The sequence below is a fragment of the Ailuropoda melanoleuca genome, chromosome 4 (assembly GCF_002007445.2).
Source record: "Ailuropoda melanoleuca isolate Jingjing chromosome 4, ASM200744v2, whole genome shotgun sequence".
NCBI lineage: Eukaryota > Metazoa > Chordata > Mammalia > Carnivora > Ursidae > Ailuropoda > Ailuropoda melanoleuca.
In genome coordinates, this window is record NC_048221.1 from 21,578,210 (window position 1) to 21,602,831 (window position 24,622).

At 50.9% G+C, this 24,622-nt stretch overlaps 1 protein-coding gene across 1 annotated transcript in view; it reads left to right on the forward strand.

The window, feature by feature from the left end:
• Positions 1-24,622, forward strand: part of CACNA1D (calcium voltage-gated channel subunit alpha1 D) — a 322,101-nt gene that overhangs the window by 248,253 nt on the left and 49,226 nt on the right. The window contains 10 exon segments of the mRNA XM_034658480.1: positions 2,143-2,272; positions 5,605-5,664; positions 8,300-8,406; positions 9,841-9,928; positions 10,562-10,669; positions 10,757-10,809; positions 12,066-12,212; positions 13,690-13,891; positions 15,893-16,051; positions 17,361-17,471. Of these exon segments, the coding sequence (XP_034514371.1) occupies positions 2,143-2,272; positions 5,605-5,664; positions 8,300-8,406; positions 9,841-9,928; positions 10,562-10,669; positions 10,757-10,809; positions 12,066-12,212; positions 13,690-13,891; positions 15,893-16,051; positions 17,361-17,471 (1,165 nt within the window).

A 24,622-nucleotide genomic window follows, 5' to 3' on the forward strand; every position in this document is an offset into this window, starting at 1 on the left:
TACTGCTCAGAGCCCACGGCTCGGGAGTCCACGGGTTGTCACCTGTGAAGTGTTTTCTATCCAGAGGACCCCTTCTTCATGAGCGGGTCTTTCTGTTGAGATGCTTTGGGGATGAGAATTCTGTGGCCAAGTTGCACACAACATCTTTATCCTGAGATGCAGTTTAGTTAATCACTATACCCTATTGAGTTTTATGGCAAGAAAGTGATACGGCTCAATGATATTTTATAGGTGGTAGCTTTTCAATTCAGCTCTGTGATATTCTGCTTAAAATAGCCTTTCTCATGTTAAAATGATAAGGTTCTCACCAGAAGCACGGTGCTTACAAGTACTGCAAGAGGATGACATTTATTTACTAGCTGGTTTCTGGGTCTTACCTCATCTGAGACAGATGGCATACCAGGGGGAATGAGTGGCTCCTGCAAAGGTTTCTAGAATTATAGAAGCAGTTCTTGGCTGTCAGAGAAGAACTCTATGGAATTCACAGGCCCCAGGGAGACACAGGTGGGAAGCAAGTCTGCTGTCCTTAGTAACTTGAGGATTTGTGATGGTTGTTTTTATAACTCATCACTGTTGAGAGTTTGGGTATCTCTTTACTTTTTAAAAAGATTTTATTAACTTATTTGAGAGAGAGAGAGAGCACGAGCAGGGGGAAGGTCAAAGGGAGAAGTAGACTTCCCACTGAGCAGGGATCCTGACTTGGAGCTTGGTCCCAGGGTCCTGAGCTCATGACCTGAACAGAAGGCAGACGCTTAACTGCCTGAGCCACGCAAGCACCCCTGGGTGTCTCTTTAAAAAAAGTTATTCGACCGATATTACTGAAGCCTACAGCTCACTGGGTCTATATATATTGAAGGAATGGATCGATTTCCCCCCAAAACTGTGAACACGCCTGCAGTCACTGCCTTGGAACATGTTCCCGAGACTCACCTGCTAACAGCTTCCAAGCCCCCCCCCCCCGGGGCACATCCTGGCATGAAGCAGCCCCCAGAGGGAGGTTTCTCATAAAGTTGACTTCAGTTTTGAAAGCGGAAAAAGGAAAATATTTTCAAGGGAAAACATACATGTCTTCTACAGGCTAAAACTAAAATCTTTAAATTCTACAGCCAAATGTTGAGGTTAAGAGTAGTGTGGCCCTTACACTCCACTTTCTCAGGTGTGCTTGTGGGTCAGCTCCGAAGTTTAAAAACAAAAACAAAAGGGGTGCCTGGTGGCTCAGCCGGTTAAGCTTCTGCCTTGGGCTCAGGTCATGATCCCAGGGTCCTGGGATCAAGCCCTGCCTCAGTGGGGAGCCGGCTTCTCCCTCTGCCTGCCGCTCCCCCGTTTGTGCTCTCTCTGTGTCAAATGAATAAATAAAATCTTTAAAACAACAACAACAACAAAGCCCCAGTGACAGAATCTCCACATACCAGCATGTTTTACCAAGCCCGTCTACTAGTCATTTTCATACAGCCAGCTGCAGTAAAGATTTTAGTTTTTATTTGTAATCCGAGTATGGTTGGCATACGACATCATATTGGTCTCAGGCACACAGCATAGTGATTTGACACGTCTGTACGTTACACAGTGCTCACCGCGCTAACGTTACTACAATATTATTGATGACACTCCCCATGCTCGACTCTTTGTCCCCATGATGTGTTTATTTTCTGACTGGAAGTTTGTACGTCTGGATCCCCTTCACCCATTGCTCTCATTCTTGTGAGCTGTTGCAATGAGCTCTGAGCTCAGATTCCTTCCTAAGGCGGGGATAGGAAGGCACTGGGCTTCATGTCATAGCAGCAAACCGCCACCCATCCGGCTGGATTGGAAATCTCCCTCAATCCTTCCTAGCTGCATCACCTTAAGAAATTTCAAATGCATAAGCCTCAGTTTCTCCATTTGTAGCAGGACGATAGTCCCCACTTTTAAGGACTTGATGAATGATGTCTCTGGGGAGCCCCCACGCAGAGCCGTGGCACTGTTGGCCCTTGGGGTCTGCCTCCTGCGACTTTCCAGGGGCTCACAGTCTGGTGGCATGGGTTGGCCGGGTGGGGGCACGGGCAGCACAGCGGTCCTCTTCCTGACCCCCAGAGTAGCCCCAGCATGCAGAAGGCACTGGCCCCACCTAGGGCTGTGTCCATGCAGCGGCTTTCCCCACAGGATCCGCGTGGGCTGCCACAAGCTCATCAACCACCACATCTTCACCAACCTCATCCTCGTCTTCATCATGCTGAGTAGCGCCGCCCTTGCCGCCGAGGACCCCATCCGCAGCCACTCCTTCCGGAACACTGTAAGCCATGGAGCAGGGACAGGGGGGCGGGTCTTTGGCTGGGGTGAGCACTGGTCTCCCTGGCAGGGGCCGTCACTCAGGTGGGGCTAAAGGCTAGAGGAGATCGTTCACCTGGAGGCATCTGGTATTTTGGGACATGTGTGCCAGGGGGCTTTGTCTTATCAGGACAAACCTGTTTCAAATCCTGTCGACTACAATTCATTTTAAATACTCTGCAGTAACTTCTAGTGCATTCAGGAGCCCTGCTTCTCCTACTCCTTGTTCCTTGCTGCCAACATATTGGTCCCTCTTTCCCCCTCCCTGGTCCAATTCACATCCACACCTATCTTGAGATTTCTGCCCAGCTGGAAGCATCCAACAGGAGAGAAAGTAGAAATGGAACCAGGTATGTCACGTGCCCAGAAGCTCATGTTTCAGGTTGGTGGGAAGACATCTAGCCGACGTGGGCTGAAATTCATGGAGCTGCTTGGACTCATCACCGGGGAAACACAAGTTAGGGGGGTGATGGCGCGTGGAAGCCTGTGGTGCAGCAGAGAGGAGGAACTGTGTTTTGGTGGGGCCGGGAGGTGGTTTTACAAAGAAAACAAGTCGACGGTTAAGTTTTCTGTTATCAGTTTCATACCCTAGGGAGAACACCCTTCCACGGCCTCTGTGCTGCTCAGAACCCAGTACCTGAAAAAGTTCTTGCCTGAGCTGGCCCATCTTTCCCGTTCGGCTCATGCAGCACTGGGAACACTCCAGAGCTTCAGAAAAGCGGTAGTCCGTTGACGGCTCTGGCCTTGATACCATAGCACACTTTCGGGTGGTTATCAGGAAACCCAGGAGAGGGAGGCCCGCAGGTGTGCGAGGCCCTTGGCATTGCTGCCTTGTGTGGTTAGTACCTCCCTGTGGTCATCGGATTTTGAGAGATGTGGAAATTAAGACAGATCACCGGATCAGCATCCCAGGATTTTGGTTGTGACCATCAAGCCCTGTACTATATCTTTTCATTTCCAGGGCTGTCGGTGTGCAGCCTAGCAACCCCAATCTATCAGACTGATAAAGCATGGCCCCTCTGATGTGCAGATATTCAAGGAACTTCCCTCCTAAGGCACATGTTAGTGTTGATGCGAAGACAAAGGCCCTGCACCTGTCCGAATCTGCACTCACAGATCAGGACTTGTGTTAGAGATGCTGGGACTGTCTCTATCTCAGTGTTCAAATGGAACGAAGACCCCGGTGTCCTTGAGCCCCACCACAGAAATGAAGCACAAGGGGAGGAAGCTATTTGGGAAAAAATACCATTACTGACAGACAAGGTCAGGAGCTAGTCTAGAACACAGACTGACAAGGAGTTAATTTACATGGGGCCGTGTGTTCTTATTTTTTATTGTAATTCCTTCCCCGTGAGTTTACTTCCCCTCCCTTTTCCCAAAAATGCTATTGTTCTTTTTAAACAGATGTACATATGGGTACGTATATTGCTTGTAAAGTACTACAGTGTCTATTGTGGTAAGGATGCTTAACATGAGCTCTACTCTCCTGATAAGTGTATGAACCAGCATTCTTCACGGGAGTATGTTGTAGGGCAGGTCTCCAGAACTGACTCATCTCGCATGACTGAAACTTTACACCCGTTGAACATCTCCCCATTTCTCCCTCCCCCAGCCCGTGGCAGCCTCCGTTCTCCTTTCTAAGGGTTTGACTACTTTAGATGGCCCCATGTAAGTGGACTCACGCAGTGCTTTTGTTCTTGTTGTTTTACCCTTAGCTGAGTTATTAGTGAAAGAGGGGTGAATGAGGGAAGAACACCTTGAATCTAGGGGCTTTGACCTCCGACACCAAGTTGGATGGCTGGGGTGTGGGCAGCGGTGTCTGCCTTGGCTACATGGGTGCTTTCAACATGAACAGTCGTGCTGTGACCTAGGATGGAGGAAGGGGCAGGGGCTTGCAGTGTGCTGGAAAGACCTCATTGCCTGTCTAGAAACACAAATATACAAAAGGTTTCCAGCAAAATCTATAAATCTCTAAACAGAAATGGTTGGGGCAATGAATACCCTGTGGAGAACTTGAGCTGAAGACAGTTGGCCTTTGCAGGAGGCCCTCCCTGCCCTTACTGTGATGAAACAATCAAGGACTCCCTGGGCTGGATCCCGGACTCATGTCCCAGGACCCAGGGCTCTCGACTAGCATTCCACAGACCTCACTCCTTGCCCAGCCATGCCATGCCTGGCTGTGCGGCTTAAGCAGCTGCCGCCCTACCCTTCCCCCGCACCCTGAAGGGAGTTGGTCTGGGGGAGGGGGGTCTCCAGGGTCCCTTTGGCTCTGATCCTTCAGTGGTTTGAAGCCATAGGGCACGGCTGTGAAGAAGAGCGGCAGCCAAGATGGCCTCTGCAAATGGCAGAGTCTCGGCTGCCATCTTTGTGGCTGAGGGTTCCCTGTGAGTAGCCTCAGTTGAGCAGTCAGACTCTTGCCACTGCCCCCCCACCCCACTCACCTGCCCACCCTCATGGCTCTGAGAAGAAGCAGGGACCCCAGAAGGGTTCTCTTAGCAGCACGCAGTTGGAGAGTAGATGGTATTTTTCAGGAAATCTGATAAAGTAGGCCGCTCTGATCATTCAAAGACCAGCTCAGTCTGTTCTTTGCCTGGGCCGAGCTAAGTAAACACCAAACAAACCCCAGTGCTGGGACAGAATGGTGTTAGATACGGAGCAGAGGCCGTAGAGGGAGTTTTACTCTCCAAGTTACTTATAAAAGTACAAGTTGACTTGTAAAGTCAGACTCTTCCCTGAGGACTTACACAGCCCTGCACTTCAGTGAAGGAAGGGCATCGACTCCCTGATGACATGGGCTGGACTTGGAAGGGGCACGTGGAAGCTTCTGGCCCCACTGGATGCCACTTACACCTTTGTTTACATTTCCCCACCAATCCGAAGCTCAGCTAGATGGCAACCTCTTCCATTCAGCCAAAAAGGTAGTTAAAAATCCAACATAGTGTATAGCACTCCAGTTTATCTGGTGTCCCCAATCTGTCAGGGTAGGGCTCTGATGAGCAAAGGTTGTATTCATAAAGCACTTGTAGAAATGAGCCTCTGTCCGTCCATGACACAAGACAGGGAGGGGAGTCCGCATGAGTGGTTAAAGGAGGTGAGTGTCCCCACATGCTCTTTGTTGGTCACAAAGATGAGCCGTGACGGCTTGGGGGTGGGGGGGTGCACCTGCCCCCCAGCGCGGCAGGCCTGTCTCGGGAGAACGGGTGTCTGGCTGCATGTGGGGGTTCTGCCCTTGGGCACACAGCTGTCAGAGTTTGTCCAGATGCCTGTTTCTCACTTCGCACATGTTGTACCTTGCAGATACTGGGTTACTTTGACTATGCTTTCACAGCCATCTTTACTGTTGAAATCCTGTTAAAGGTAATGGCTTTTTCATTGATCCTCACCTACTCTAAAGCAACTGTAGCAATAATAGTTGCACTTCTCTGTTTACCTTCCAGATGCTAGGTTATGCAGATTATGTCTTCACTGGTACTTTTGCCTTTGAGATCATTTTAAAGGTAACAGGTCCCACAGCCGTGTGTCTAAGGGGCCTGCTCCTGTGGGACACACGGCAAAGAAGCGTGAAGTGCTTTTGACTATTTTTATTTTTTGCCTTCTGTGATCAAGCTACACTTTTTTTTTTTTTAAACCAAAGGATTTTTTTTTCCTGTAACCATTCAACTTGTTTTTGCGGTTTCTTTTTAACCTTTAAATGCATGTGGGAGCTACGTTAGTTTCATAAGAGTGACTGGAAATGATTTTGCTCCTTTTTAAATATATCCTCTGAAATTTGTCGTCTGATAACGGATACATCACTCTGTGTGAGCCTTCTTCCAGCTTTCCTGACCTCAAAGTCAGAGGAGAAGCATTTATCCTACGAAGGGAATGTATCTCTTTTCATGTCTTTGACTGAATTGTTTTCAGTGGCCTGGAATAGTAACACACTATTTTCTTGCAATGGGATTTGCAAGATAACCCCGGTCTCTTTGTGTTAAGATATTTTATATCTGTTTTAATGGATGGGCTTACATTTATGCAAACAAAAGGAGCACCCTTGGGACGGGGTGCCCTAAATGTACCGCCCATGCATGAGCTCACACTTCCATTACTGCATGTGGTTTGTGGACTGAGTGTGAAGACCCCCTGGGCGAGCTCATTTCCTGTGCACTCAGAGGTCTGGAGACCCTCAGCAGACAGCCCAGAATCCCCCTCACTTGCTAAGTGGCATGGGGGCTTTGCCATACCAGGACAGCGTGACCCGTGACAACTGTCAGAGCAATCATCTCCTAGTGGGGAGACAAGCTGGGAGATTTTCACCACAATTGTCTTTAAACCATTTTGAGTTTTTATGTGTGCATCTCGGGGGAAAAATGTATTTTGTGTTACACTCCTGTGGAACTTGGGCTCTTTACAAAAGCTTTTATAAAATGAAACTTCGCTGAACTCTGCCAGGGAATGGGGCACTTAGAGTTACTTTCTTTTTTTGTTTTATGAAAGCATCAGCACAAAACCAAGCAACCTCTGTTTAAACCTTTGTTAAAAATCTAAAAATACACATTCACTTTCCTGCCTTTAAGCCATCAGCTGTGGCTGACAGTTCCCCCCTCAGTGAGAAGCCTGCCAGGTTAGCGATTCTAGCAGCGTCACCACGGTGAGGCGCACAGACACGCCATGCACAGGGCTTGGGGGTCAAGGACGTTCACCCCGTCCCTACGTGATCCCGAGCTGCCCTTTTTTTGTGATTTGCCTTCTCAGACTGAATGGGGGACACGTTCCACTTAGTCTCTTGGCTTCGTTCACGAGGTTTTATTTTACGGTCCACACTTTTTGGTGGTTAAAGAAATATAGTTATTCTCGGGCTTTGGGGCAAATGAGATATGGGGTTATTTAAAAGAAATTAAAAACAACTACTGCTTTTAAATTTCTGCATATTTGCCTCAGTGACTTAAATCTTCCAAATGATTCTTCATTCTAAAGACGTGTTAGAGGGTGGAAAACAAGCTTAAAACCAGAAGGCTTCAGAGAAGGCAGACTCGCCGAGAAGCATCCAGCTTCGGGCACTGCGGTTCCTGCCGGCCGTGGGAAGGCCGGAGAGGCTCTGTGAGGATTCGGTTGAATAGTACGAAATTGCCATTTTTGTCGGTCAAGAACGGTGGCATGTTGGCTATTTCGTATGGCTCAATGTGATGGTTTCCCGACTCTGGCCCTCCTGTCCTGGACTCACCTGAGCCTTCTCCACCTTTTTTTTTTTTTTTTTTAATCACAGTGAACTTGATGTACTTTGCTGTTTTTACCCTGGGAACTTCCTCACTAAACTCCTTTTGCATCGCCAGTAGGCACCTTTCTGGAGCACCTGGGGTGCAGGCTCCGGGTGCACGTGGCACGGGACTCTAGGGGAGGGCAATTGCCCAGGCAAGAGGCCTGTGCCGGCTTCCTGGCCATCCCTTGCATGTGCTGGAGTCACTGGACTTGGAGGCACCGTTTAAACTGGGTGTCTTGCTGAGGACCATTAGCAGTAGGTAGGAGTCAACCCCATTAAAACAGTGCAAGTCTCTGAACAGAGCCTGAGAGCACTGGGCTCCAGCACTTTCGCTAGCCCCATTGAAAGGCACGCCTGGGACGACAGAGACTCTCCCGGGGTCCCAGGGGCCAGAGCGGGTGTGCTGTGGGGAGGCCGAGTTATCTGGGCAGCGATGACGTCCTGATGAGCAGGGCCATGCAGACCCTTCTGGGACAGGCTCTTTGCACCTGCCCAAGCTGGATTCCTACATGCAGTTTGCCATCGCTGGTACAGAGTCCAGACTGGTCTCTTTGGAAATGGATCTGAAATCAGCTGCCCCTTTTCCATTTTTGAACAAATATTCGGTTGTTCAGCCCTGGTTTACATTTCTGGCTTCCTAATGCATGCTTGTTAATAAAGTCATACTTTCCTCAAGGTTTTGTAAAGAGCCCAGGTTTCTTTTCTTCTGGAAAGAAAAAAAAATCCGTAAATCACTCATGATTCTGTTTATAGATGGCAACCTTTGGAGCTTTCCTCCACAAAGGGGCTTTCTGCAGGAATTACTTCAATCTGCTGGATATGCTGGTTGTCGGGGTGTCTCTGGTATCATTTGGGATCCAGTAAGTATTCTGGGGTGGGGTGGGAGTGTGAGCACAAGGCTGTCGGGCAGGATGGTTAATGTGAGGAACTTTAATGTAATTCATAAAGGCTGGGCATCATTTCAACAATTACATTAAGTTATCTGGTAAACCCTGATACGCAAGCTGGAAAGCGTTGGGACAGTTCACACCGCCCCCTGCCAGGTCAGGCTTATTACTCTCTGTGATACTGGCTTTCAACAGAGAAGTCCTGACTGGGACAGAAGGAAGCCAGGTTCTGTTTGGGTTCGTCCAGGACCTCAGTTCTCTTATGGGGGCGGGGCGCTCTGGGGACCCTTTCAGCTTGGGTATCAAAGGCTTCCCCCCCTCGATCTCCAGGATATACCAGCTGCCATGATCCCTTCCTCTTGGTTTCTACAGTTTTCAGCGAGGAGGGGGTGAAGGCTACAAGTTAGGGCCCTAGGGGTGCCCCAGCAGCACGCTGCCTGCCGGCTCTCCCCCCTGGCTTTCCTGCTGACCTTTAAGCACCCACGCTCAGGTGCTGGCCATCAATACCCCATATGAGAACACGTGCTCACCTACGACCTCTGAGCTCAAGTTCCACGGAGAAGCTGCATCCCCCTCGGAAGACCAAGGACCCCTGCCTGAGACAGCCCTCTCTGTTCATCCTTACCTCCCACCGCTGCCCAGAGGAAGGGAGCCCGGAGTTGCAGCCGGAGGGGATGTTCTTACAGCGTCTTTGCAGCTCCCATAAATTCCCAGCTGCACCTGCCCTCTCCCCCTGCAGCCCTTGCCATGTGCTCCAGGAACCTGTGGGGCCCGGTCAGCTGCAGTCTCCGGCCAGGGGCTTTCCTAGTGCTGCTCCCTCTGCCTGGAGATCCTTCCCCCTTAGTCTAGCTAACTGCCCCCGCCCCACGCCCGGGGCTCCCCTGGCTACCACCTCCCAAGCTCCCCTAACATGTGCTCTCCTGGCATCTCCTCCTGCATCCCTTCCATTGTCCCTTCTCCACACAGGGGGTGACTGCGTCTCTCCCACCCAACAGCGAACTCCTCAGAGGCTGGAGAAGCCCCACACGGAGCAGGTCTCCCAACTTAGAAAGCAAAACCCACCCAACAATATCACAGCCTAAAAGCCAAATACTACCTAGCATTTACATGGAGTGAAAAGAAGAAAGCGAATTCCTAAGTTGTGCCTCTGCAGCCTTAGTGGGCGGCCAGGTCAGGGCCTCTGGGAGTGCCCAACGGCCTGGCCCAGGAAGGGCTCCGGAGTGTGGACAGGACGGAGAAGGACCCGCACGTTGTGTGTGTGTGTGTGCGTGCGTGTGTGTGTCTCACAGCGGGAGGTGAGCTCAGCTCCACACGTGCAGTGGTCCTGCAGTGAAGGCCACCTGAAGTAACTTCAGAGTGTTTATCTGACCGTCAGACACTCTGCCTGCCTTCTGTGCTCTTTCCTAGATCCAGTGCCATCTCCGTTGTCAAGATTCTGAGGGTCTTAAGGGTCCTGCGGCCACTCAGGGCGATCAACAGAGCGAAAGGACTTAAGGTTTGGATTTCTGCCCTCCTGGCCAGGCTGCTTTGGTTGGGGCCAGAGCTGGGCTGAGGCTTGATGGGTTTTACGTGGCTGTACATTTGGAAAGGACATTTCTAACCAGCCACACTGCCCCTGGCTAGTGCTGAAAGCATTTGACGACTGATTTTCTTTGTCTTTGTTAATTTATTTTTCTTCATGTGATTACTGTTTATTTTTAAAGATTATTAATGTTTATATCACTTATATTATTTATAATATTTTCTTGGGTTTATTTTGGTCTTTAAATCTATTCTCAGGCAGGTTGTGTAAAAGGTCTGAGATTTTGCATTTCCCCGTGTCTGTTTATGGGGGCTGGGGTCCGTGTGGACCTGTGTGCCAGGCAGTGCTGTACCCCCAGCGTTTCTTCAGACTAAACCACTTTGGAGGAGACCAGGGAGGGGCTGGTCTACAGGGGTGCTTCTCCTAGGTGGCCGCGATACACCTGGGGTAACTCCCCACAGATAAGCACCTGAAAAACAAGTGCAAGGGAACGCAAAGTTAGAAAAGCATATAAAAGTGCACGTACATGTAGAAAACCTTGGCTGGTGTTAGCTCACCCCGAGGCAGGTAACGCTCCTCCGCCTTCCCCCGGCTGTCTCTCCCCAGCACGTGGTCCAGTGCGTCTTCGTGGCCATCCGGACCATCGGCAACATCATGATCGTCACCACCCTTCTCCAGTTCATGTTCGCCTGCATCGGAGTCCAGTTGTTCAAGGTACAGGGAACGCGCCTTCTGCCATGAAACCCAGCTGACCGCTTTGCAGGGAGCCTGCATTTGACTGCCTGTCTGTTTTATACGTAGGGAAAGTTCTATCGCTGTACAGATGAAGCCAAAAGTAACCCCGAAGAGTGCAGGTGAGTGTCCTGAGTGTCCACTATATGCAATTCAATGGCATTTAGTACAGTCACATTGTGGTACAAGCATGGCCTTGGTCTAGGTCCCAACCTTCGTCAACCCCAAAAGACTGGATAGATGGCTTTTGATATTTGCCATAGAATCTCTAAGTGGGGGAAGGGAGTGTACTAAAACCTAAAATTATGATTATGAAATGCCCCAGGGAGTCCCTCCCTCCAGCTGCATGGTTAATTTTTCCCCAAACCAGATCTCTGAAACTCAACTCCCTGGCATTCAGGAGCTGGCTAGCCCCTTCCGACAGGTTCTCCAGGCTATCTTTCTCCCCTTGCTCATGGCACCCACATTTTGGGCATATTTTTATTCACAAGAGAGGACAGGGGAGAGACAAGGTGGGAAACACCTGTATCTCTTATCCCAAGACATCCAGAAGAATATGAAGGCAGGCATGAAACCACTGCCCAGAGTTGTAAGACCGTGTGGGAGTCCGTGTCTCCCTGTCCTTTGGGAATGGCACCACTGAGGTCTGGCTGCTTGCACTGCTCGCGTGTGTTTGGGGTTTCTTCCCAACAGAAGGTGCAGTCAGAGCGAGCCAGCTGCACTGTGACTGGTTATGCACCTCCAGGGCCGCCATCTGTGCAGGCTGGGGGGCGGGGGGCGCCCCCTGCCGTTGAGCGGCATAGCAGCAGGCAGAAGACCCCTTCTCTTCTCTTGCTAAGCCTTTGCTTCCCCATCTGTGACATAAAGACATCGGCCCCTTCCCAGAAATGAAATTTAATGACAAATATTGTGCACCAGAAGTTATAGAATTATTTTAGAAAGAAAACTGGGAATATTGTTAGTACAAAGTGAAGGAATTTGATAACAACCAAAATGTAGTTAAGAGGATACCTGGGCATGTTTCCCAGAGCGTCCAGAATTCTCCAGGCCAGAGCTTCAGATCCTTCAGTAGTGTATGCTTCGAGCCCCTTTTATATGAGAGGTGTTTATCGTTTAGTAGGTTTCATTTGTTACCAGGCGTATGCCTGCTGTTTGCCTAGTCGTCCTGGAGGATGCTCATTAAACTAGTAGGTGCTCGATGATTATTGGAACCTTAGAGTAGACTAAATGCAGGGCCAGAGGAGGACAGGCTCACATGGTGCTCAGTTGTGGGGCCTGGAGGGCGGGCTGAGCTTGACAGACCCTGGACGTGGGCTTGGGGTAGCTGTGACTGATTTCATGTCAAGCAAGGACGACCCACACATCCTTTCCTCTCTAGGGGGCTTTTCATCCTCTACAAGGATGGGGATGTTGATAACCCTGTGGTCCGTGAGAGGATCTGGCAAAATAGCGATTTCAACTTCGACAACGTCCTGTCTGCTATGATGGCGCTGTTCACGGTCTCCACGTTTGAGGGCTGGCCTGCGTAAGTATAGAGAACATCTTGAGAGTGTCCCAAGCCATCCATCCATCCATCCATTCATTCATCCCATCATTCATTCCTAGTTCTAACATGTGCCAGACATGGATGGCTGCCACCGTGCCAGGTCTTTCATGGACCCACACACTTGCTCATTCATAAAAGGTGCTTTTGGTACCAGCCCCCTGCACTGTGGAAGAAACGGTTGTCTTGACATGTTCCTTTAGGGCCCAAACCTAGTCAGAGTCTCAGGTAGTTAGACCAGCAGGAAGGTCTGTCTCATCAGAGATGTGCAGAATAGGGTTCTGAAGAATGGCTAGGATTTTGATGGGTAAAGCTAAAAAATAAAAAATAAAAAAGTAAAAATCCAGGAAGAAGGGAAAAGGCAGAATACAAAAGGAAAGTCTGTTGTGCCTTTGTTACTCTGTGCTCTGTTGCCCATGCCCACTCCTGCCACCTGAACGTACATACATATGCGGAGTCCCGACGCCAAGTTGCCATGCCCAGAGGAACTGCCAAAGGTGGACGGGCTCGTTCTCTGGGGCTGGCAGAACTCTCTGGATGCATGGGAGTGTCAGAGTCACTGACAGGAGACCCTGTGGAGTGCGAGGACAGTTGGGTGGGATTCGTTCATTAGGGCATTGGTCTGGGGAGCAGAGAGACAGGAGCGAGCCCCTTCACTCGGGGGGAGGCACTGGATGCAGCCTTGGGTTTCAACAGTGTGCTTTAGTTAATCAGGGTGGCAGCCGAGGGGAAACCAGTGGAGTTGGGCCTTGGGGCTCGGAGCAGCTGGGCTCATCTCCTGGCTCTGCCCCTGGGGAGTGTGACTTTGGTCACTTAGATCCCTCTCTGAGCTTCCCTATGATGAGGACAACTGCAACGTCTGCCTTTCCAGATGGGTGGGAAAGTGGCTAGCACGGTGCACCGTGGGGTGGGTGCCTTGGCAGTGCTAAATCCACATCAACGTGGGGATAAATTTAACTTGGAGGTGTTACAGTCCCCCCCCCATTGAGAGTTCTGCTTAGCATATATTTAACTCTGTGTTTATTTCAGTTTGGGGAACCTCTCTCAGTTCTTTGGAAATCCCGGGTTGCTTGCTTATTCTCTTCGTTGGCATATGTACAGTTTTCAGTTCCACCAGTGTCTTACATGTGATGTCCTTCCTCTCCCCTGTCAGGAGAAAGGAGCATTGTTGAATAGCTGAGAGATCTTTTGTTTTTCAGCCCTCAAAGCATCCGCCACCAAATGTATCTCAGGTGTTCCCTCCTCGGGATGCTGGGCCAACTGGGTCTAATGCCAGCCATGGAGGGAGCCTTGGAGACCTGTGTGTGTGTGTGTCTGTCTGTCTGTCTGTCTGGGGGCCATGGGGGGCTCCCAGGGAGGGCTCTGACAGTCAGGGCCCACGGAAGTGGGCAGAAGAGGCACACGTTGGGCTGCTTGGGCGAGTGGCTGGCAAGGCTTACCTGGTCCTTCTGTCCTCCAGGTTGCTGTACAAAGCCATCGACTCGAACGGAGAGAACGCGGGCCCCGTGTACAACTACCGTGTGGAGATCTCCATCTTCTTCATCATCTACATCATCATCGTGGCTTTCTTCATGATGAACATCTTTGTGGGCTTTGTCATCGTCACATTTCAGGAGCAGGGAGAGAAAGAGTATAAGAACTGTGAGCTGGACAAAAATCAGGTTAAAGTCACACACTGTTTGGGCTTCTGTCCCTTGAGCACGAGAGGAGTGGCTTGTCTTTGGCCAGCTTCCTCCATGCCCAGAGAAGAGCGTGCACCTGCTGGCTGTCCCCGGGGCTCAGGGCCTGCTCACAGCACCCTCTCGGCCAGTTGGAGTCCTTGCTGGGAAGAATGAGCTTCCCAGATACAGACTAGGGCTTGTCATCGTGAAATCCACCCCACCCCACAGATGAGAAGTCAAAGAATGCTTAGGCCACCTTCCGCACGTGTGACCCGCTAGTGATGGCTCGGAATCTTGGCAGGGGATGTGGCCAGGGGCCGGAAAGGACCCACTGCCCCTCCCACAGTGCTCACGGGGGATCGTGTCTGACCCCCTCAGCCTCGGCACTGTTGACATTTCAGGCTAGATAATTCTTTGTTGTGCTTTTGCAGGGTGTTCAGTAGACTCTCTTGCCCTGTACCCCCTCGGTTCCAGTAGCAACCCCCCGCCCTGGCTTTTGTCAACCAGAAGACCTCTCCAGACATTGCTCAATGTCCCCTGCTTGAGAACTGTTGACTTAGGAAGAAGTAACCTATCCCACTGCAGGGAAAGTACTAACTTTAAACCTGGGTCTAAGATTGCCCTGGAGTCACTCCCTCATCATCGACTCCCTTGTTTGAGCCAATCTAAGAGCAGCCGGGGCCTTTGGCTCTGATTGCATGAGGATGTGAGGGGGTCAGGAGAAGTGCTCCTCTCTGGGTTCGCTCCCTTCCCTCTAGATAGAGAGCACAGGAGTTGCCGTTAGAGGTCCCTTCCAGCCCTAAAAGATGGCGAGGTACAGAGTCTGCTCTGGGAGTTCCCCCTGGGCCCTGGCTCGGTAGCACCCCTGTTTGATGATGACATAAGGAGTGGGGGTCATCTGCAAGCCTGGGCTTCCTGAGGGGAAGTGGCTGTGGTGAGGCGGTCTGTCTTGGGCTGCAGCTGTGCCCACTGGGGCAGTGAGGACAGGGCCAGCTGGGTTTGTAGGACGATGTTGCTTTGAGTTGTCAGGGCACCCCTTCAGAGGCCTTCAGTTATGGTCAGCGGGAAGCCTGGTGCAGCTCTTCATTGTCCTCCACCCACCCCCCACCTCCCAGTCCCCGGAAGAAGAATATCAGGGCAAGGTCCAGGCCGGCCAGGTAGCAGAGCCAGAGCTGCCATTGTGTCACCTCTTGAGGTCCAGAACAGGTTCGAATTGAGGGGTCCCTGGACTCAGTGTGTGAGGTCACAGCAGGGCCAGATCCTGGACAGAGGGAGCCTGTCTGAAGTCAGAAGCCAGGGTCAAAGCAGGAGAATGGGAGTAGGTCTGGGTCTAGGAGCAAGTGGGGAAGTTGGCTGAGCCGAAAGGGCTGGAGGCTCCCTCTGGGCTGCAAAGAGTAGACCCAGTCTCAGCCCCAGAGTGAGTGGGAAGGACAGTGCTCTGGCCATCATTACTGCTCCTGAGTCTCGGAAGGCCCCGGGGGACACACAGCTAGTTCGCCACTAGACGTGTGTGGTTAATACGATCTGGCTCCCGAGAGGTGTCTCGTGTGGATCGGGTCTCAGGGAGTGAGACCAGGCCCTTGGACTCTGGAGGATTTCTGTGCCTCTTGCTCCCGGGCTGCCTTTCCTCGAGGTGGCCCCGGGCAGAACTGCAGGCGTGATGCACCAGCGTGGAGGAAAGGCAGGGACGAGGCCTGGGCGGGCCTCGCTCCTCTGCTTCTGCCCGCAGAACCTCAGGCAAGGCACTTCCCAGTCTGGACCTCTGTTTAAATCAGGAAAACGGAAGCACGCTGGGTGCCCCGCTTAACCCCCCACCCCCGGGGGGCTGGGGCCCGTGGCCGGTGACGCAGTGTGTTGCCCGTGGGGGTCGCTGTAGTGGTTTCCCCTGGTCCGTAGTCTGTCGCAGTGGGTGTGCGTCGGCCCTCTCAGAGCGGACGAGACCGGTGTCCTCCCGCCATGGATGTGCTCAGGACCCCTCCTTGCTCTTTTCTGCCGTTGCAGCGTCAGTGTGTCGAGTACGCCTTGAAAGCACGCCCCTTGCGGAGATACATCCCCAAAAACCCCTACCAGTACAAGTTCTGGTACGTGGTGAACTCCTCGCCTTTCGAGTACGTGATGTTTGTCCTCATCATGCTCAACACACTCTGCTTGGCCATGCAGGTAAAGATGGGGACGGCCGCGGGGGTCGCGTCTGGGCCTCTGCGCAGCCCCTGCCCCCACGAGAGAATGGGTGTGATTTTCTGATGAGTCTGGGCTGTAGTTTGGCCAGAGTCCCATCCTGGCTAACGGTCCTCACGGTAGGCGTTGGAGATGGCTCTTTTGCTCTAAGAGACTGTCTGTACAGCGTGACCATAGGTAACATTAACATGGCGCCTGAGCCTGGCATCCAATTCTATAGACACTTGCCGTGGGCCCCCTGAGGCCAGGGAGCATTTAAGGACTAAAAGCTTGGTCTGTGTGGAGTGAGGCAGACAGGCGTTGCAATCCTGCCTTTACTCCTTACCAGCCGGGCCATCTTGACAGGGCAATTTCAGTCCCCTGAGCCTTGCTTTCTTCATTGGCAAATTGGGAAATCTATCACACCTATGCCAGAGGTAAGGTTTGCACTGGATAATTCACGTGAGGCACTTGGCGCTAGGCCCATCACAGAGCGAACACCCAATGTTGAAACACAAAACATAAGTCACCTTCCTGTCTTCAAGGAGCTCTTAGAGTAGTTAGAATGGTGGTGGAGAATCTTCCAGCTGGTGGAGTAGAGTTTAGGCTGCATTATGGCTACTTCTTGCTACCCTGGCACCAAGGCATATGACTCCCATCAGTTGGCCAAATTGGTATTAACAGTGGGCATTTCCATCAGTTATACTGTCAAGTAGATACTAGGACAGAAGCAAAGGCCAAGGTTTTGATCCACTTTCCACACTGACTTTAAGAACTTAAGTAAATCAAACCAACTCCCAGTGCTGCCTAGAAAATGAGTCCAAAAGCCACCAGAGATACATTCTCTGGCATGTCTTTTAAATTTAAGAAGTCTTCATGAATGAGCAGGATCCCATGTTGATGTAGGGAAAAGGCGTAGAGGTCGAGATGTCATTGCCTTTTACTGAATGTGGACCTCAGTGGCATCAGATTTATCCCCAGCCAAATCCTGTCTTTAGTCATAGGCATCTGGGTGGGTTCTGTCTTGTGCCTGGGTCAAGGCCCTGAATAGAAACCCCGCTGGGAGGAAGGGTGGGTTCCCTTCATCCTGAGCAGAGGAAATGGATGTCTTTCCCCTTCATCTTCCAATCATCCTCATTCGTCCAGGCCCCCCTGTGCTTTGTGGTGAGTTAACCACGTGCCGTTGGAACCCGTGGAGGGTTGCCTCCATGTCCAAGCAGAGGGTGGAGGTCTGCAGGGGGCTGGGGAGCCTCCTTTCGTGAGGCTGGCTGGGCCGGGCCTCTGAGAACCGTTCCTCTGACTTTGTCCACAGCACTACGAGCAGTCCAAGATGTTCAACGACGCCATGGACATTCTGAACATGGTCTTCACTGGGGTGTTCACTGTCGAGATGGTTTTGAAAGTCATCGCGTTTAAACCTAAGGTGAGTCTCTGAACCCACTTCTCAAAGGCTGTTGCTGAATCACCCCAGAGAAGCACACGCTTCCTGTTCGTCTTGCATTACCGAGTGATGCTGATAACCGGGTTATCACCTGAGAACGTTAAAATCTGATTAGGGCATCTGGGTACATATGGGAAAACAAAACTACAAAACAAAAGCTCATGAAAAGAATTCTGAGAAAAAGAAGAAGGCGGGACAGAATTGGGAATTTGTAGAATGGAGATGGTTTTGAAACCGGGTTTTCTGCCTCAAGAATAGCCCATCCTGCTCTCTCAGGGAAACTGGCCTCGTTGCTCAAGCATGAGGGAAACTGCTGTAACAGAACCCATCAGAAAGAACTTAGCCTTGATTTTACTCTCAGGTTTCCAGGAGAAAGACCTTGGTTTTCCTTGTTTTGGGTCTACAGCTGCTTTTTCACCTTTTATGGAAAGTCCTACCCATTGGGGAGCTCTTACCGTTTATTTGACTTAGAAAAATGTCACTCGACTTTAAGACAAAACAAGACACGAAATTTATTAAACGCTATTGAACTAGGCAGCCTATGGTGTCGCCTTTGGGAGGGAGCGGGTCCAGCCCCACGGTTGTCCGTGTCTGTGGTCGAAGAGGCTGACAGCACAGTGTCGAAGAGCATGCCCAACTCGGGATCCAAATCCCTACTCCCCTCTTGCTAATGCGAGTGTATTCCCTAACAGCTCTGTGCTGGGTTTTCCCCACCCGTAAAACGAGGACACTACCAATCCTGTTTCCCAAGGTGGTTGTGAGGGGTAAAGAATCACTATCTGTGCCATGCTTAGAAGAGTGCCTGGCACGTAGTGATGTGCCACGGACACGTCAGTACTGTTACTGTGACCGCTACCACCATCGTCGTCAAGTCACAACACCCCCTCGCTCTAAAACTGTAGACAGAGGAGCAAATCCAGGCTGAGCTGGGGGACATTTGACCCTCAGTCTCTTTGCTAGCAAAGCCCCCAAACTCTCAGTATGAGGCAGTGACAGAATCCGGGGACCTGGTTGTTGGTTCGTCTGTGCGTAAGGCATCTGGATTATGATATGATGGTTTCGCATACTCCATGTTTCCATGGACTTCTAATCCAAAACTGTTCCTTTCTTTAATTTGAATTAATTTTTATGCAATCTTTATCAGATCTTTGTGGACCAAAAAGAAAGGACACTTGTAAGTGGTCACTTGGGGTGATTGCAGTGGGGTCAAACTTGGCACCTTATGCATGGCCAGATGTTATTTTACTGTGACTTGTCCATATCTACATACATACACATCTCCTCCTTTTCCAAATTCATCTTAATTTCTTTTGAGATTTTTGGTTTGCTTCCCTGTCACCTTTACTTCTCTAAACAATATTTGTCTGGATTGATGAAAAAGGTTGTCAAGTAAGAACATCAAAAGGACTTGAGAAAGACAGCGCGGAACCTATCCACGGAATGTTTCTAGATCCCCTTGTCATGTCTTCCCTTGCCTGGTGATTAAGCTCCAAAACGTTTCAGAGCTTGCTCTGGGCCGAAGAGAAGGCACACTCGCCCACGGCATGTGTGTGTGAGAGTGCGTGTGTGTCCGTGTGCAAACGCACCCCTGCCAGCGGGCCAGTGCACCCGAGGGCTCGTACACCCCTCTGCCCAGTAAACCACTGATATCAAACCTGGGAGGAGGGTTTGGTGGCATGTGATCAGACTGATGATATCAGGAGGGAAATGAGTAGCTAATTTTTAATCAGTACTGATTAATCAGAGTTTTAAAATGAGTGATTTCCGCTAGAATTTGTGCTGCTTTGTTGTTTTGCCCAGCAAGATATTTCCGTAGCATGAAACAGCAATAGGAGAATTTCCGTGCTTGAGAGGAGCGCTGTCTCTGCATTCACCGCAGCCAGGAGAGACGGGTTTTCTGTGGAGGAGGGGGAGAGAATCAATTCACAAAGAAACAAAGCCCTTCTTAAAATGCTTTTCCACTTTCCCTTGTTTTTCTCTTCTGGGTTGACAAAGCAAGCCCAGGGAGGGTAGGCTTTCACTGAGAAGCCCCCTCTCATCAGAGGGGCAGTTGGGCTAAGGAGCAAGGTTACAGAGGCTGCTGAGGGAAGAATCTTTCAGGAGAAGCCTGCATGGGACAAAGGGCTGCATGGGAACCTTTGGGTCTCATCTCAGGAAAGCCTTTGGTCTCTGTGAGGAGTTTGTTACAGGGCCCTTTGGGGCAGTGTTATCCACAGCGAGGGCACACCTTCTAGGAAAACTTGCCAGCATCTGTCAGGAGAGGTGGGGTTGCAGCTGTTCTGGGATACAGATACAGAAAGTGAAGTTGGACAAAATCCTTTCTGGTGGACGAGAAGGCACTGTGAGGGGGAAGGGTTAAAAGAAGTCAGGAAACCTGACGATGGGGACTTCTGTATTCAAGAGCCTGCCAGAGAGGTGGGGGTCTCCCAAGAGCGCACATTTAGGGAGAAGTGGTTCGAAGACTCGGCAGGCCAGGTCATCCCGCCTCCATAAGCAGGGAGGGCTGAGATGGAGAGGCAGAGGTAGCAAACCCAGAGCCAGGAGCTGCTCTGGCTGGGGAGTCAGGCTCACTGCATGGGAAGAGCTGTTCTGAGCATTGGTTCTAGGCAAGAGTGCAAGGTGGCAAGAAGCCGAAGAGCAGAACTGGGGGAAAGCAAGCAGGCTGTTGAGTGTATTATATCTGTTCCCCAAGGGAAAATCCACCATCTGGCATTGACCTTGCACGCTCTAGATGGTACTTTTGACTTGGAGGTGATTGTGCCATCCTAGGCTTTTAAAAGGGAGGCCCTAATTGAAGTAAGGTAAGCCTCCCTCCCTGGCTTTTCCCTCTGGAACTCCCAGGGGAAGCCACTGGACGTCTCCAGTGAATTCTCTTGCTCCAAGGAGGGAGACTGAGGAAGAAGGGCCTTCCCCAAAGTACTGGCTGCTGCAGGAATACAGAGCACTTCCAATTTGCTGGGGCTCCCTCTTGGTGCTCCCAGATGTCACCTGCCTGTCCAGCATGTACCCGAGCCCAGGTTAGCTGCCTCGGCTGTGGGCTTTTCCCCAAAGAGCCACACTCTGTTCCCAAGTCTGCATTTTCATCTTGGTTCTGCCTCGAAAATGGCTAATTTATACTCCTGGCCACTTGGGCTTGGGAAGAGTAGACGGTAGTTGGGTTTGGGGGAAGAGGAGAGTGTTTTGGCGCTGTTCTCCTCCGTCAGTGCAGAGCTGCTGCACAGTAGACACCGGCGTTTGGTGACTCCAGCCTCCTGGGATGGCATTCCCTGCCCCAGGGCCCCTGGCCAAATACGGGCTCTTAACAAAGCCTTAGCAGTCTTTTTGGAGGACACCCTCCATCTCTTAGAAAGAACATTTGATAGTCTTTACAGTTCTACAGTGATCATGTCTATTTTAGATGATTTATTTTAATGTCAAATAATACTTGAGACCCAACATTCTTCTCCTTAGCTAGAACGTTGCGCCAGACCTCGTGGGCCCAGCCTGCACCTTCAATGTCATGGTTTCTCAGGGTGCTCTCCTGGTCCCCTTCTCCCCTGGTAAATGCCTACAGGCCCAGAGCTTCTCCTGCCCCTCTGTTCCCTGAACAGCTAAGTCTCACCCCTCCCCCACCCCCACCCAGCCCCTTTCTGCTCATTTCCACAACGAAACTCTGGTACCAGCCACCTGTTGCCTGAGGAAAAAACAAATAAACAAAAACATTAGAGTTTTCTTAGTCTCATGTTCAAAACCCTCCATCAAACCTTCCTGTTTGCACTTCTGCGTTGTTTCTAGTTGCTTTCCCTCTCATTCCCTCTACACTCCCCACTCCTAGCTGTTAACAAGCCAGACCTTCCATGGCACATGCTTCTGTATCTGGAGGCCCTTCTTTTGCCTTGTTATTGCCTAAGGCCCGTCTGACACGTGGGTTCCTCTGTGACATCCTCCCCCCCAGCTCAGCCAAAGTCTGTTCTTCCCTTCACCTGCGTGTCCACTAGAGGCTTACTGGGCCATGTCATGATCAGGACTTCTCCGGGTCTCTGTGTTAACTAAGGCTAAGCGGCTGCTTGAGGTCACAGGCTGGGTCCCCCGTGTCCCACATGATGCCTGCCCCAGGCTGGCCGCTCAGTAAGGACAGGTAGGATGAAGAAAGGCACAAATGGGTGAGCCTAAGGTGCAGCCTCGTGGCATGAGATGGTACGCAGGGTATTTTTTCTTTCTTTTTTTTTTTTTTATTTTAAAGATTTTATTTATTTATTTGACAGAGAGAGACAGCCAGCGAGAGAGGGAACACAAGCAGGGGGATTGGGACAGGAAGAAGCAGGCTTCCCAGTGGAGCAGGGAGCCCAATGCGGGGCTGGATCCCAGGACCCTGGGATCACGCCCTGGACCGAAGGCAGACGCTTAATGACTGAGCCACCCAGGCGCCCCCGCAGGGTATTTTCTGTCACAGGATAGTTGATCGCAGTAGAGTGGCCAAACGTGAATGCTTTGCTGTAAACCCCCACTTGACCTTTGAAAAGGCTTGTGCTAGTTAGGAAGCTGCCCGTTAATGGTGTCTCCCGAAATCTGCCTCTGTGGGTCATCACTGCCCAAACAGTTCCCGGCAGAAACTGCTGAGTGACCTGGCTGCCGGGGTAAACCACAAAAGCAGGTGGTTTGTGTGGGCTCTTTCAGATCTGCAAATGAGAAAGACTCCAGGCAACAAAAAGAACCCGGACTCAGGCTGCTTCTCTTGTTTCTGTTCCACACACATTACCCCCCCCCAACACACACATGTACCACCCCTGGGTGCTCTATCCAGCTGGAGGTTCCAGCTCTGCATCCAGGAGCCCACAGTCAGGAGCGATATGGGCACTGACCTACTGTCAGAGTTCTTGGAAATCTTGAAAGTTCCTGGCCCTCATACCCACATGAGTCTGCTTTCTGATTTAAAATTTCCAAGTCAGACTTGTTTCTGAATAATAGAAATTACCGCACGTGGCTGACTTGCTTGGTCTTTCCAAGCCAGTAGGACAGGACAAAAAAAGAGTTGAGTCTGGCTGAGTGCTGGAGACTGCTGGCTCCACTCGATGGGTCCTGGCCTGAGCATTCAGTGGCAGGAGAACCTGTCATTTTTGGCCAAGAGAAGAGGGCACAGGGATGGATGCTCTGTCAGAAGCCTTTGTCTCATCTTCTGACACTGTGGTGACTTCACTGGGAAAGGCGTGGGGGACTGAGTCATGCTCACTCAGCAGTGATCTGATTACGTAGGAGGCTACTCAACAAGGAATCAGATATGGGGAGAAAGAGAGCCTGGCCTTTTCTGCCTCCACTGGCCCCTTGGCACAGCCATCTTGCCTGAACCTATGATTCCAGCCACCTGCATCAGCTCGGGCCTCCCATTGCCTGGATTAGGGGTGTGTACCTTCAGTCCAGGAATCCTTGGGCACAGAGCTTGGCACAATTTTGTGAGGTGAGGGACCTTCTGAAGAGAGTTGACGAGATTGCCAAAACGTTCCAGGACCCCAAATGTGAACCCCTATTGCATTGGTTTAAGGTGATTTCACGTACCACCATGGACCAGAATGGGCCATTGGAGAATAGTGTGTAGGCCAATGGGAATGATTCAGAGGTAAGTGCTGATAATTCTGGAAAAGCAGGGGAGGAGCTGTTCAGGAATAAAGTCCGAAGTCGGTGCGCAGGAGGAGCGGTGTGGGGTGCAGCTGTGGGCGGGGGCTGGTCCTGTGCCTGGACAGAGGACAAGGAACTCGGGGTCTGCTGCTCTCCATACCCCGGAGGCCTGATTGTTACTGGTGCTCCGCTGTCCCAGTGAGGCACCAGCTCATCTCTGGTGGAGGTGGGAATGATCACCGTATTCTCCTTCATTTTGGAGATGCTGTTAAATTCAGAAGGGACGGATAGGCTCTGGCCCTCAGAGTAGGCTGTGGCAAGGCTGCTGGTCAGAGGCCTGTTTGTTACCTAGTTACACAGCATAAATAAGGGACCCCGGCACCCCCACGGCAGTACTCAGCCCTAGACTCAGCAGACTTTTGTGTTAGGAGGTCTTCTCTCTGAAGGAAACAGTGTGTTCCTTTGGGTCCAGGCACAAGCTCTTTGTGTCCTGGCCAGCCAGCGTGACCAGCACGCTCCGGGGTTCTTGTCTAGCCCTCAGAGTGGCTGGGCTTGCCCCAGTCTGCCAGCCAAGAATCATGGGACACTGGGAAGAAAAGCTAGAAGGTGCAAAACGTGGTGTTCGTTAAGACTTGTCCCATTAGACTTGTGTACACAAGTCGGCAGGGTTGGTGCAGCCAGACTCCCTTTGTTTACTTGTTGGAGGCCTGAGATGACGGGTCTGGGAGGGTGGCAGTCAGCGAGGTAACGCGTGACAGAGGAGGGGAGGGGTGAGGACTGGGTGAGAGGTCATGGCAGATTGGGTGGGAAAATCCTACGTTATTTAAGATGAAATTTTTAAAAGTCCAAATCATCAGTTAATGTCATAGTTCCCCCATAATTGTACTTGGAGTGATCAACAGTAACTAGAACAAACATCCCTACTCCAGTTATTAGGATGGCCAACACGGCCACACTTTCTATCGTGTCATCAAAGGCTGGGGCTCTGCAGTGGCTTTCTTGCCGCCTGCATGTGATCACAAGTTCATGGGACCTGACACTTCAAAGTACCTTCTTTTCTGGTTTTCTTCATCCTCACTAAGTGTACCCAGTGGTAACCATGCTTGGCACCTTTTGATATATTTCAGACCTGGATTTTTTTTTTTTTAGTTTCCAAAACATGTTCCAACGTTTTGAAAAGACAGTTGATTATCAGACAGAGTCGTCGACCTTGCAACTAGAAGCCTCTGTTTGCAGTGCCCACCCCCACCCCTCTGACCAAGGATTGCCAGGGGGTGTCAGGAGACAGCAGAAACGAATTTAGCACCTACTGTGCTGAGTCCACAAGAGGGCATATGTAAAATATATGCCACATAGATATGTATGGATTTATAAGTCACAGTCATAGGGACATTGTACCTTCATGCTTGTTGCAAGATAGGACGATCTGAATGATGGTAGGATGCTAGGTCAGTGGAAGAAAGGCATTGCAGTGTGTGGAGCAACGGGTTCAAGACGCTGGGGTAGGTAGTGGGGCTAGCGAAAGAGGGGACGGAGGAGTC